The 15,355-nt window shown below is 39.7% G+C and overlaps 1 protein-coding gene across 2 annotated transcripts in view; it reads right to left on the bottom strand.

The window, feature by feature from the left end:
• Positions 1–14,585, bottom strand: part of LOC124621996 (zinc finger CCCH domain-containing protein 11A-like) — a 64,531-nt gene extending 49,946 nt beyond the window's left edge. The window contains exons 1-2 of one of the 2 annotated variants that reach the window (XM_047147540.1): positions 14,446–14,581; positions 12,503–12,639 (exon numbers count right to left, since the gene is read on the bottom strand). In XM_047147540.1, the coding sequence (XP_047003496.1) occupies positions 12,503–12,508 (6 nt within the window). In that variant the 5' untranslated portion in view covers positions 12,509–12,639; positions 14,446–14,581. Of the gene's footprint in view, positions 1–12,502; positions 12,640–14,445 lie in introns of both variants that reach the window. The other variant, XM_047147541.1, reaches the window with a different exon arrangement.
• Positions 14,586–15,355: the final 770 nt, after the last annotated feature.

Raw genomic sequence — 15,355 nt, 5'->3', positions numbered from 1 at the left:
AATACATCAGGAATACTCCGATATGAAAGCAGTGGAGTCAGTGGGCAGAACAGACAAGCAGCACCAGGACTTTATCTCCTCCCCCCCCCCCCCCTTACACTGCTAATGATATCTCTTCTTGAGGCACACAACTGGCCCACCTATTGGGCCCCTCACACAGAGGATTCTGCGATCCAGTGACTCCCCCACCCATACCCTGTTATCCCTCTCCTTTCCCCGCCCCACTCCAGATTGCTGCTCAATGTGACAGTTGCCATTCCTGTGAGCATGAGATGTGCTTGCTTGCCTGAATGAGTACGTTTCCCTTTCTGAAGGAAGCATTGGCAAAAGCTAAACATGTAACAGTATTTTCGTTGTGCCTGTCTGCAACTCAACGCAATGTATCACCTTTACAGTGAGTAGTAATCTATCATTTTCCTAATACTGTTGAAAGTAATGTTCGATATGTATCGAAATAAAAATGGACCTGAAGTCTGATTTTCAAAATTTTGTGAATTACATCCAAAGTGATGGGTAGCCTTAACTCGAATGGCCTTTGTGCAATGAACGTAATTGTTTCTGATGTCTTTAAATGCGCTATATTCTGTATGCTAACAATTATAAAATCAGAGGTGTCAATTTTAAGATATGTAGTCATACATACATTTTGTATTAAAGGCTGGTAACATAGTAAATGAAGCTTACTATTATAGGAAAGTTCAAAATCTGCAATTTTTTTTACATGGAGACATAATGTACTCACAAACGATCATGTTTCCAATGCTTTGTACTATTTCTTGGCAACTTCAATTTAGTAGCATGTGGACTAATATTTATATGGCAGGATTTTTTTTTTTTTAAAAATCAGTGCAGGATAGCCAACTAGTGATGTATTTGCTGTATAAGCTATTATATGTATACAGTGTCTAGACTGTACACATAATGATGTGTTGTACATTAAAAGTACACAGCTGTACATAAGGTAATTTGGGAACAACACCACCAACACCACACAATCACCGTAAACCTTTCTGTATCCAAGTTGGATCAAGCCATGAATTGCAGAAATATTGTTTGTTCCTAGTGTGTGTGTGTGTGTGTGTGTGTGTGTGTGGGGGGGGGGGGGGGGGGGGGGGGGGAGCTAAACATAGGTTATGCACGTAACAGTTACAGAGTACAATCAAGCACATCTAGACAAGATGTTACAGTAGTACAAAGACTGGCACCTCGCAGCAATATTTATATGTAACAATTTGTGGATTGTAAAATGAAATGATCACACACATTCAGTTGTAGATAGAACAGGTAGCAGTCTTTAGTTCACTGGTACAATTGTAGTCTACTAGGAGACTTTCAGAGACACCAAAGACCAACAGGGGATACTGAATGTACACTAAGAAGGCCAACACAAATTATCACAATTTGGTTTGAACCATGGAAGGGCATCACATAAATGCTGAAAAACTTGAACTGGTAGATTATTCTGCAAAAGCTTACTTACAAAGTTTATACAACCATAATTAAATGAGGAACCTAAGAGTATACTACAGACATCTATTCATCACTACCCAATGGACCATGAAGACGAGATCAGATTAATTATAGTTGCACAGTGTCATGAAAAAATCCATTCTTCCAGCACTTCATATCCAAAGTGAATAAGAAGAATTCCTAATACAGGGTCCAAAGCAATGAAGATAAGGATTTAACTTTCTATCAACGATGAGGTCCATGAAGACTGGGCACAAATTGGAATTGTAAAAGCAAATTTGTCACGTCATTTTCAAAAGAACCATTCCAGCACTTGCTTTAAGAGATTTATAGAAACCACAGAAAACAAATCCAGATGCCCAGGTTGAGGTTTGAGCTGCTGTACTCTCAAATGTAAGTCCAGAGTCTCAGCACTGCATCATTTTGCTCAGTACACTGTACAATGAGAAATGCCTTCTGCCGTCCACTTCATTGTAGTTTGTAGGGGATGCATTTAGATGTAGTAAACAGCTATATGGCACGTAAACAAATGGAGAAGAATTAACGGCAGAGGACTTCAAGACGGACCAAGTCTTCGGGACCTTGTTATAGATCGAGACAGAGCTGTGGACAGGGGATGCACCATGTACATTAGTGAGCCCAGAGAGAGGGGAAAGCTGGAGTTCAGGGGGGAAAAAAAGGGGGCTGGATGCAAGTGGTGATCATAACTGCAGACCTGGTCCACCATTGTGAAAGATGGATCTCCATTTTTGGAAAGAGGGGACGTTAGTACGCGTGCTCCAAGGAGCAGTGGATTTGTAACGCATAAGCGATCAATTGTTGTTGTAGAACCTGCAACAATAGAACCCCTGCCTCTGTTAGGAGGCTGACCATGGGGCTAGTCTGAGAGGCATCAGTTGTCAGTCGTACCCCATAACGGTATAGCGGGTCCAGCATCTGCAATGTCAAAGATGATGTCAAGTCGTATGTGAGACTCCTGTAATCTACACAGGGCAGCACCAGTGGTTTGTAGAGCTGTATACAAGTAGAGCAGTCTGTGACTCAGCACATAGCAGTTACAGTAAGTCTTGCCATAGTTCATAAAGTTATCAGTAATGAACTTCAGCACAACAAAACAAGTGCAAGGTGGGTCCTGAAAGAGTTAACACAACACAAGGAAATAAGTCTCAAAGTGTGTTCTTTGCTGCTTTGGTCTTCCGTCAAAAGACTTGTTTGATGCAGTTCTCCATGCTAGTCTTCCTGTGCAAGCCTCTTCACCTCTGAATAACTACTGCAATCTCCATCTTCTAAGCCTGCTTCCTGTACTCATCTCTTAGTCTCCCTCTACAATTTTTATCCCCAAAACTTCCCTCCAACGCTAACTTGATGATTCCTTAATGACTCAGAACATATCCCATCAACCAAACCCTTCTTTTTGTCAAGTTGTGAAGGAAATTTCTTTTCTCCCCATTTCTATTCAGTACCACCTCATTAGTTACATTATCTACTCATCTAATATTCAGCATTCTTCTGTAGCGCCACACTTCAGGAGCTTTTGATCTTTTCTTATCTGAATTGTATCACCCACTTTTCACTTCCATACACTCCACTACTCTCCAAACAAATACTTTCACAAAAGACTGATAACACTTAAATCTATATTCAATGTTAACAAATTTCTCTTCCTCAAATTTTTTTTATCCCAATTGCCAGTCTACATTTTATATACTCTCTACTTTGGCCACCAACAGTTATTCCTGCTAAAAAAGCAAAAATTATCTTGTACTTTTAGCATCTTATTTCCAAATCCAGTTCCCTAACCATTGCCTCATTCAACTATATTCCATTAATTCTGCCCAATATGTCAGAACCCTCAAACAGCTTTAAGCACGCCCTCAGTGAGTTCATCTAACACAAGCTATGCTTTTGCTGATGTTTGTCTTATATCCTCCTTTCTAGACACTGTCCATTCCATTCAACTGCTCTTCCAAGTTCTTTGCTGCCTCCAACAGAACTACATCATCGGCAAGCCTCAAAGCTCTTATTTCTTCTCCGTGAACTTTAATTCCTTCTCCAAATATTTCATTGGTTTCCTTTACCGCTTGCTCAGCATGCAGATTGACTAACATTGGGGATAGGCTACAATCTAGTTTCAGCCCTTCTCAACCAGTGCTTTCCTTTCAAGCTCCTCTAATCTTCTACCTACCATCTGGTTTCTGTAAAAGTAGTAAACAGCCTTTTACTATTGCTACCTTCAGAATTTCAACAAGTGTATTCCAGTAAACATTTCCAAAAGCTTTCTCTAGGCCTACAAATACTATGAATGTAGGTTTACCTTTCCTTAACCTACGAGGGTCAGTCAAAGTACAGTAATGCTCCCTTTCTCCATAAATAAGGTCTGTTAAGTGAAAAATTTGAATTTGGCACTATTCTGCAAAGCAGCTTCTCCAACCCACTGCAATGGTATCTTTCTGCATCAACAGATGCCAGTACTTCATTCACTTACAAAGTGGCAAACATCAATGTTTTTATTAGGCAGTATTCTGTGACAGAATTCTTGAATGCAGATGGTGAAATGCCCATCCACAGTCATGAAAGGATGAAAAATGTATATGGTGCTGCAACAGTGGATATCAGCACTGTCAGATGGTGAGTTCATTGCTACAATGAAGCTGAAGGGAGAACACTGTTGGCTGACAAAATTCGCAGCAGCAGGCCAGTGATTGCAACAACTCCACCATTCAGCAAGTCAAGGGCATCATTCGTGGAGAACGCAGAGTGACTGCAGATGATTAGCTCTGCATTACCTCCCTCGGCAGTGAACACTTATGATGTCGAATAACCAAAAACTGTGATACTAAATGTTCATGCAACTTGGTTATCAAGAATGTTAGCTGACCAGAATAAAGGGACATGAAAAATTCTTCTGGCACTTCCATTTGGAAGGAGAGGAGCTCCTGGAAGAAAGTGTGACTAGAGACAAAACATGGGTTTGTTTTTTTTTTTAACCAAAGAGGCAGTCAAAGAAACGGCATTATGGAAACTCACAGAAGAAGAAAAACTTCAAAAGTGCACAAATGACATGGAAAGTTATGGCTACAGCATTCTGAGATGCAGATAGTGTGATTATGATTGATTTTTTGGAGCAGGGATGAACAATAAATTCTGCCCGATATGTCAGAACCCTCAAACAGCTTTAAGCACGTCCTCAGGGAGTTCCACCAACACAAGCTATGTCAGATCATCTTATGCATGACAATGCAAGACCACACACCAGGCATCACACAACTGAATAGGTTGTGAAAGCTGGATGGGAAGACTATTCTCATCCCCATACAGCCCTGAACTGGCACAATCAGACTTCCATCTGTTCGGGCCACTAAAAGAAGCTCATAATGGGATTTACCTTGAAGATGAGGAGGCTGTGAAAACTTCCGTGTGTCAATAGCTTGAAAAGTCATAAATTAGTCATCAATGTTGTGATTTACAGCCTACACAGTTGCACTTGGAAAAAAAAGGAGGCGTTAGTTTATGACTGACCTTCATCTCTCTTAAGAGAACTCATACAGTAAGTATTGCCTCATGCGTTCCTTCATTCCTCTGTAATCTAAACTGATCATCACTGAGGTTTGCTTCTACAAGTTTTTCATTCTTCTCTAAAAAATTCATGTCAGTATTTTGCAAACATGACTCATTAAACTGATAGTTCAGTAATATTCACACCAGTCAGCAACTGCTTTCTTTGGAATTATTATACATTGAAGTCCGAGGGTAATTTGTTTATCACATACATCTTGCACACCATGCGGAATAGTTTTGTAAAGGCTGGTTCTCCCAAGGATATCAGTAGTTCTGATGAAATGTCATCTACTCCAGGGGCCTTGCTTTGACTTGGTTCTTTCAGTGCTGTATAAAACTTTTCTCATAGTGTATTGTATCTCCCATCCATCTTCATCGACATCCTCTTTCCTTTCTATATTATTGCCTTCAAGCTCATTTCCATTGTATAGTTCCTCTATATAAATCAACCCCCCCCCCCCCCCCCCCCCCGCCACCACACACACACACACACACACACACACACACACACACACACACACCTTCCAATTTTCCCCTCTTTGCTTAGTACAGGTTTTCCATCTGAGCTAATATTCATACACCTGCTTCCCTTGCTCACCAAATGTTTCTAAGTTTCCTAAAGGTGGTATCTATCTTTGCCTTAGTGGTATATGCTTCTATACCCTTACATTTTTTCGCTAACTGTTCTTTCTTAGTAATTTTGTACTTCCTGTCACTCTCAGTTTTTACATGCCTGTATTCCTTTTCACCATTTTCATTTTTGTATCTTCTCTTTGGATCAGTTACTCTCCTGCCTTCACTATTTGATCTCTCAAAGCCACCCATTTGTCTTCTACTGTATTCCTTTCCTTTGCTGTAGTTAATTTTTGCCTAATTCTCACTCTGAAGCTCTCGACAACATATGGTTCTTTCAACTTATCCAGGTCCCATCTCCTCAACTTCCTTCCTTTTCGCCATTCCCTCAGTTTTAATCTACAGTTCATAACCAACAGAGTATGGTCCTAGCATAGAGCTGCCACTGGAAATGTCTTACAGTTTAAAATATGGTTCCAAAATCTGTCTTACTATTATGTAATCCATCTGAAAGCTTCCAGTGTCTCCAGGTCTCTTCCGTGTATACAACACTCTTTCACAATTCTTCATCAAGTGTTAGTTATGATTAAAATGCACTCTGTGCAAAATTCTAGAAGGTGAGTCCCTGTTTCATTCCTTTCGCCAGTCCATATTCACTTATTATTTTTCCTTCTCTTCCTTTTCCTACTATCAAATCCCATTCCCCATCAAAATAACATTTTTTCTCTCTTAATTATCTTTAATCTCATAATACTCTCTGCAGATCCGGTTTCATTTCTCCTGATGATGACTATTTTACCTTCCAAATATTTTACTCTAGAGAATGTCATTTATATTTTGACCATACAGTAGAGCTTCAAGTCCTTGGTAAAAAAGTAACAGCTCTAGTTCCCCTTGCTTTAATCTCTTCAAAGTACCAGTACAGCAAGGCTGTGTTGGGTAATGTTACAGGCCAGGTGAGCCAATCATGCACACTGTTGCCCCTGCAACTACTGAAAAGGCTGCTTCCCCTCTTCAGGAACCACACATTTGTCTGGCCTGTCAACAGATACCCCACCGTTGTGGTTGTACCTATGGTACAGCTAACTGCATCATTGATGCACACAAGCCACCACGGCGTGCATTGTAGAAAAGTGTACAGACTTGAAAGAACACTATGAAATGGAAGGTGATCCTTTTGTGAACAAGCTTTTAACATACTGGAGCTTGGGCTCAGTCTAAAGCAAAGCATGGAATGGAACCTATCCAAAAGAAATTCAGAACTCAAGAACCAGAGGGAAAAGTCATATTGACTGTCTTTAGGGGTGCTCGATGTGTCATCTTTCCTGATTAATAGGAAAATCAGTGTACAATAAACAGTATCTGCTACTCAGACATACTGATCAACAAGGTAAAGTGAGCAACAGGAGAAAAATGTTGTTTTTCTCAAAGAAAATGCCTGATATTGCTGCACAACAATGCTTGTCCTCATGAGGCCCATCTGACTCAAGAAACCATTGAAAAAATGGGTTGGAAAATACTACCTCACTCTCCTTACGGTCCAGATTTGGCACCCTCTGATTTTCATCTGTTTGGCCCACTCAAGCAGGCATTATGTGGGAAAAAGTTCTGTGACAATGTGGTGATTAAAGGATTGTGGGGAAGTTGCTAAAATAAACACGTCAAAGACTTGTTTGTATCAGGAAAAAAAAAAAAAAAAAAAAAAACTGGTTCATTGGTCAAATGTATTAATATCGGTGAGGGTATGTTGAAACGTATTGCAAGTATAATTTTTTAAAAACCTAGTTTTCTTTCCTACATCGACTTATCTAATGACTGGATGTCCCTTGTATATACTGGATGTTCAAGTTCAATAAAAATGGGTCTGGAAATGCATACTTTCCAAGATAAACATGTGTTTAAAAGAAGGGCTGCGGAATGCCTGGTTGCAGATATTAGCACAGCTGCTGCATTTGCGATCTCTCAAATGTGACAGCATAGTATTACGATGCCTTACTCACAGTACCTTACCTACGTGGTATGCAGTCAGTTGTGTGGTTTGAGTAATGCTGTACACAGTTTTCATTGTGTTTATGTCCCTTAGTGTACAGTACCGTCAACCTTGGGGACATGTCATGGTGTGTACCTTCTTCCAAATGCAGATTTACTTATGTGTTTACTGTTATTGCACTGTTTGTACATACAAATGGTGTAGTACATTTACATTTTCTCTTTCCTGCCACTTATTAGCAATAGAAGCCTACTACTCGACAAGCGAAATAGCAGATAAGATATTCTGCTATGATTTAGCAAATGGATGAAGCCTGCAAGCCTGTGCCCTTTACGTTGGAAAATATCCAAAGCGCAGTGTGCCCTTTGATAAGCTGTCCAGCAGGCTTTCCTAACGTCTGAGCGAAACAAGTACCCCTGCACCTCAGAAGACTGACAGTGGAAGGCTCCGCACAGTCAGCATGCCTGACATGGAGCAGCGTGTGCTATGTTTGATGTAAGAAACCCCTGGGACCAGTGTGCGACAATTGGCAGCAGTAGAATGTGCGTCTCTCTCTCTCTCTCTCTCTCACCTGGGGGATACTTCATGAACAATTGCTGTACACATATCATCTACACTGCGTTCAGGCCCAAAGACCACAGGATCATCATGGAAGACAACGGTTCTGTCAATGGCTGTTGCAGAAGTGTGCTGCAATCCACAGTTCATATCAAAGATTTTATTTACCGGTGAGGCAGGGTTCACAAGAGATGGTGTAGTGAATTTCCACAACCAGCATGTATGGTCAGAAATAATCCCCAAGCAATTCCAGGAAAGAGGGCATCAACACTGATTCGCAATCAACATATGGGCAGCATACTTAACAATAGATTAATAGGGCCATGCGTGCTACCACAAAGGTTGACTGGTGTGCATTATCTGGACTTTCTCATTAATATAATGTCCACCTTGTTGGAGACTGTGCCACTGCATCAAAGAATACGAATGTAGAATGAAAATTCCTCTCTACAGCGGAGTGTGCGCTGATATGAAACTTCGTGGCAGATTAAAACTGTGTGCCGGACCGAGACTCGAACTCGGGACCTTTGCCTTTCGCAGGCAAGTGCTCTACCGACTGAGCTACCTAAGCACGACTCACGCCCCATCCTCACAGCTTTAATTCCGCCAGTACCTCGTCTCCTACCTTCTAGAAACATCCCCCACGCTGTGGCTAAGCCATGTCTCCGCTATATCCTTTCTTCCAGGAGTGCTAGTTCTGCAAGGTTCGCAGGAGAGCTTCTGTGAAGTTTGGAAGGTAGGAGACGAGGTACTGGCGGAATTAAAGCTGTGAGGACGGGGCCTGAGTCGTGCTTGGGTAGCTCAGTCGGTAGAGCACTTGCCCGCGAAAGGCGAAAGTCCCGAGTTCGAGTCTCGATCCGGCACTCAGTTTTAATCTGCCAGGAAGTTTAATACAAATGTAGTTCATGCACGATGGTAAACCAGCACACTTTCGTCACAATGTGTGCTAATATGTGACACAGACATTTCAGGACTATGGATTGGTTGGAGCGGACCAACACCTTGGCCCACTCGCTCCCAAGATGACAAGCTACTTCAAGGTTTTATATCCTGTCAGTTAAATATTTTACTACCTGAGAGATGAATTTACAGGTGGCACACTCAGCAAAACCACCTGTATGAAACCTATGAAATCCAAATCCTGACTTACTAGCAATCCCTTTTAAGATATGCTCATTATTCTTTCTTCTTCATAAGCTTTAACAATAGTGTAGGCCTACAAACAAAGCACATTGGAAAAATTGTGCGCACAAGTAATAAACTAATACACAAACTACCACAATGGCCACCCTTTTTTTAAAAGAAAAATAAAAAGCTTTTAATATTAAGCTTCAAACTTTTTCAACACGAGCAGTTTTTTGAGCCAACTACTCTAAATTTCTCAATTAAAATTCTGACTGTTAAAAACTATGTCACGTGTATGATGTACACATCATTTATTAATTTTCTGCAATGACAATCATCCCGATTCTCAACACTTCCAGTTACCACCTTGACTGAGCACCATATGGTATAAACTTTATTCTCAAGACTGCTACTTTTGAACATAAACATTTTAATATTGTTTCTTAAAATTGAATAATAGTATTGCTAATAACACGAAAACAGTAAATAATTTTCTTTGCTTACAGGATTCTATTTAAATAATCTTTGTAACCAGTGGTTTACGCAATCCTGTACTGCTACCATATTTCAAAGTTCTCACTGGGAGGCAATTACACAAGTGAAGAGGTCCTTTATCTAATAAAATTACAAGTGGCATCTAACACATTAAATAAATCACCACAACATCCTCTGAATGCTTTTTAAAACTACTTACTGGATAGTCAAAGTCTTTCTAGTCAACAAATGACTGAGGTGTCATATGGGCCATTGCTGCTATTTGACCATTGTGGTCAGAGTTCTCATTTATCACTGGGCAATTGTTAATAAACAGTGTACTATTTACCTCTAGGACTAATGTGCCCTTACAGTGTCAGCACATTACCATTAAACGCTGCAGTTTGCAATTCACTACCATTGGTTGTAGTCAATCAGGCGAAATATACTGCAGCCAATGAGAGTCGCTCAATTTCATAATTGTGGTTGCCACAAATATTTGATTATTTTTCCCGGAACTGTCACTATTTCCGTGAGTACGATTAGGTTGGAACCTAATAGCACAGCTTAAATTGTGGTACAAATACTTGACTTTTTTCCCCAAATACATCATGATTTCCAAGGTTGTGGTTATATTGGTACTCAATAGCACAGCTTAAATTTCTGTGAGTAAAGTGAGCAGCAGTCATATTTATAGTCTTGCTTGTCACGTAATCTGTGGCTGTATACGGCGAATATGTTGCTGTTTCTGACAGTATGGTTAAGCAGGAACCTAAGAGCACAGCTTAAATTCCTGTGAGTGACACAAAATATCAGCTTACTAAACTGCTGTATGTGACAGGAAATAAATGTTGACTTCATCCATGAAGCAAATGAAATTACAATTGAGAATCACATTGGCTATCTACATTTGAGTTAAGTATTGTCGTACTGATGTACCATCATTCATCATGCTAACTTATCTACAACAGCATGCAATGGAAAATCCGACACAGAGTGCACTTGTACCACTTCTAGTAGCCTATAGGTAAAACTGCAACAGCTGGAATAACTTATTAAGCAAGTACGAAAATGGGCTTGAAAACCAATGATAATAAGACCGTAATAACCCGTGTCAAACAAACTGTAAAGAAAATACTGTAATGTCACAGTCATAGGCACAATGGAAGTGTTTCTGTACACAATATGAGGTGAAAAAAACCATAAAAATGGCCTTGAGTGCTTTTTGTAAACTAAACTGGCATTTGAAAACTAAGCTTCTGTTGAGTCTGAAAGTGAAATTTTAAATTGAGTGTGTATCATCAGAGAAGACTTACACTAGTAGCTAAAAGTTCTGGAATGCAGCTGGATGAAAGTAACTGGTGTGCACCATGTTCTTATGAACTGTCTTGTCACATATCCATGATAGACTGAAAATTCACACCCACTGGCAGCCTCACTTTTCATTGTGGCAATGATTGTATTCTACACTGTCCAGTCACATTGTTGTGACCACTTGTCAAAATTCTGAATAATCACATTTTACAACTCGGAACGCTGTGAGATGTGCATGAAGAGAGTCGATGAGGTTTTGGTATATGCTAACAGGGGTGTAGAGCTATGTCGTCTCCAGTGTTGTGGCCATCTGCATTATATCTCTCAACTGAGGATCCATGGCATGGAATGCCTGATCAAGGTAGTCCTACAGATTGTAGAATAGGTTTAAATATGGGGAGTTTGGTGGTTGGAGGAATACGATAAATTCATCCTGGTGCTCTTTAAACCATACAAGTACACTGTAAGCTATGCGACACATTGCAGTGTCCTGCTAGTAGATGCCACAATCCGAGGAAAGACAAACTGCACGTAGGAGGTGGTCATGGCCCCAATAATTGATCCATTCCAGAACAGTGAGATCACCAGGGAATGCCACAAAACTTTACCCAGACCTTAACATTCCGTCCTCCAGCATAGGCCCTTCTGACCATTGTTGCGGGGTGTTTGCTTTCAGTTCAAACCAGCATACAATGAGATTCATCTGAATAGGCCACCTGACGCCACTCAACAGATATCCAGTTGTGGTACTGGCATACAAATTCCAGCATTCGTTAGCAAGTTAGCAGTTAGCATGGGTGCATTGAGCCAGTGCCTGTTGCGGAGGCCCGCACACAGCAATGTTCAGTGAACAGTCATGGAGGAGACTATTGGTAGGACCTTTGTTCATTTGGCCAGTCAGCAGTTCAACAATTGCATGTTTATTCACCCGTACACATCTCCACAGCAGTCGTTCACCCACCACCTATGGCCCTTGATGCAACACAGTTGCCTCAGCACTGGTTTTTGATATCGCCATTATGGCATGAACAATTTACAAACTTTACCATTTCGGAAATGTTTCTACCCCCTCCCCCTCCAAAAGCCAACAATCATGCTCTTTTGGAAGTCAGATAAATTCCTCCATTTCTGCTACATGGCAACTGCACTGTTTTTCACCCTGACATGCTAGTGCAGCACCCGATATCTGTGATGGGTTACATGTTGACATTGAACATAGGCAGTGGTCACACTAATGAGACTGGATTGCATATATTCAGTTCAGTGCCATGTGTCCTGCCTGTATTTCATGTGTGTATTAAACAAACGGGATCCCAGGTGATCCACATTCAGTTTATTTCTCACACTGCTGAACTGGGATGCTTTGTGGGAACTGACCACACACACACAAAAAAACAGTTAAATTCATAGTAGATGCTGAGGAGCAAACGTAATACTTACTGACATCAACACAGCATGAAAGGGAAGGGAGAGGGCTGATGGTATACTGACAGACAATCCACTCAGCACTGCAATACATGAGGGACACTGAAATGCTGTATCACCCAATTACTTCCAATGAGCTGCATTCTGAGAACCTGTTACACAGTTACAACAGGAAGATCTGAGGAATTACAATATTAATAAACAAAGTATGTGAGAAACACTTCAGTTTTTTTAAGGAATTGATAATGCTGGTATATCTTACATTTTTTTTTTTATAAATGCAGCAAATAGTCAATAGTCAATTCACAATGTAATCATATAAGGAGCCTCAGCAAACAAGGAAGCAAAAAGCCAAACAATGCATAAAACGTTTGGGATGAAACACGTGCAATAAAAAGTAGGTCTATTAATAAAATCCCAAACAACATGTCATTCATACTGCTATCTAATGCTCTTCATTAGATGCAAAAGATCAAATATGTACACTATCAATACCTCCTGGCCATGCGAATCAAACAAAACTCTTGAAACACCCTATTGCCTTTGCTGCATCTGTTCTGAAGACATGATCCCATTAATTTATTTTATCAGAAAATTAAATTTCCAAATACCATTTGAAGCTGTCACGAAAACATGTATGTATATCATGAGCTGTACTGAAACACTTTAACAGTTATTTTTTGTTTCTGAAAAGTAGTTATGTTCATACATCTTTAAACTTGTTTTCTACACTGTTATTTGCATCAAATATTGGGATGATTCCTTCACCAAGTCCACAGCTGATAACCAGACACATCTTCCCTCCATTAAGCATGTGGGTATTCAAGTGTATGTAAAAATGAATTACCCTATGTTCTCCTTGCATTAAGCTGACCAATCTGATTTCCTACTAAAATGATTCTGCATAAATAAATTGCTAATACTGATGATAAAGTGGACCTGAAAGCGTGATTAGAAGTCATATGACAAGTCTATTGATAGATAGTACACGTTTCTCACAATATTATGCTAACAGGTGTCTTTGACTTCATTTTGTGTATTCTGAAAATGCATTTTCTTTTGTTAACAGCAAGGATAGTCTAAGGCATGTATTATCAAACAGAATTGAAGATAACACTTCTTTGCAAGGCATTTGTGACTGATGATTCATTCTTTTAGCAGTTACATGATACTTTGAAATTCTTCTGTGACAGGCCTAGTTACATTAAAATCAGTTAACACATGGACGATTAAATTACTGATTGAGTCTTCTCATTACAGTTCTCATTTTTTTTTTCTTACGTGACCTGTCCCCCTACTTTCGCCTAGTTAGCATTTCTGACTCTGCCACACAGTATTTACCATACATGTCAACAACTGGTATGGCACTTTTCTTAAAGTGAAAAGAGAATTAAAGTCAGTATCAACATCAACACAAGAAATTCATGGAAAAGGTCAGGGCTTAGTTTAAACTCAATAATAACACAGCCAATGTGGACAATTCTGGTGGACCACACCACAAGACTGAGACAATATTTCAATTACAACATAACTGTTAGAGTGTGTACAAGACAGCTGATTTGGTTTATGGTGTGGAGTTGGGATGGCAGTGCAGGATTGAGTATTTTAACAGGATGCAAACAATTAGTTCTGTAATTCAGAAAGCATTTATTTACAGTGAACAATGTGGCTGCTGTACGCTACATACGCGACCTTTCTACCACCTATGAAGCACCGAAATACTTGAAAGTAAAATTCCTCGCTCTAGCTTAGTCGTTAACAGGTACAAACACAGGCAAATAATTATGTTTTATTATACCGTTATTCATTTATATTCTCAATAACAAATTCCTGCAAATTTAGCATATGTCTTCGATGCCAAACACAATTCCAAATAAGGAGTGCAATGTACTAGAAATATGCTACTGGAGCACATGTTTTAAGTGCATATTTTTATACACAAATTTTACAGCACATACCTGCAATGTATATTTTTACACACTATCTTAATCTACTTTCAGCAGAACTCTCTTCTGTTCTGGAATTGTAATTTCACTCGGTGATTTCTACTATCTACGATACTCTTTGACATCGCTCAATAGCATCCGATACCGAAGCTATCGACAACTACCAATTTTTATATTAGGAGAAAGCTGAAAAGAAGTTGATACAAGTTTCTCCAGAATGATGAATCATGTATTACGGAGAATTTTATTTCTATTTCTCGTAACATTTACATTTAAACCAGGTGCGCGTGTGTGTATAAGATAATATAAAAAATTTATATATGGCCTAAATAAACATGCTTTTCTAAAGCAATACATATAGTTTGATTTATATAAATATTGCTTTTTTTTAAAAAAAATCAGCTTCATTTTCCAGACAGACGAAGCATGTGTGTATATGGCAGCGGGTGCGAGGATATCAAGGGAAGTAGCAAGATGGTGAATATGCAGGACTTATAACCTAAGCACTCTCTCACTGGCTCAGTTACAGATTTTTCTGGTTTCTCCCTATAGTTCCACTTTGGCAGAGGAGTTAGCCATGAAGCCCAGTTTTCCATCATTCTTGTCCTTGCTGTCATTTGTCTCGCATCAACATAGTATGGCGAGAACTAAATAAAAATAGACGGTCATTCGCAGTTAGTTCAGACTTGCCAAAATGTGACATTTTATGGAACAGAATACTACTTCATGGGATGGTTTCTGTGGATTTCCCCGTGGACTGCCCGTACTGTGTATAATGCCTCTGCATATGAGTACAAACACCACCTCCTTCAACGAGGAGACTGTGGTGTAAATGCATTCTCCTATTATATTAATAGCTAATGATCGACTAATCATTTATATAAAAATCATTGCAGAATGTATATTGACAAGTAGCTCAGCC

Source organism: Schistocerca americana, chromosome 7, assembly GCF_021461395.2.
Source record: "Schistocerca americana isolate TAMUIC-IGC-003095 chromosome 7, iqSchAmer2.1, whole genome shotgun sequence".
NCBI lineage: Eukaryota > Metazoa > Arthropoda > Insecta > Orthoptera > Acrididae > Schistocerca > Schistocerca americana.
The sequence above is the reverse complement of the archived record's forward strand: the minus strand, read 5'-3'. Positions and strand labels throughout refer to the sequence as shown.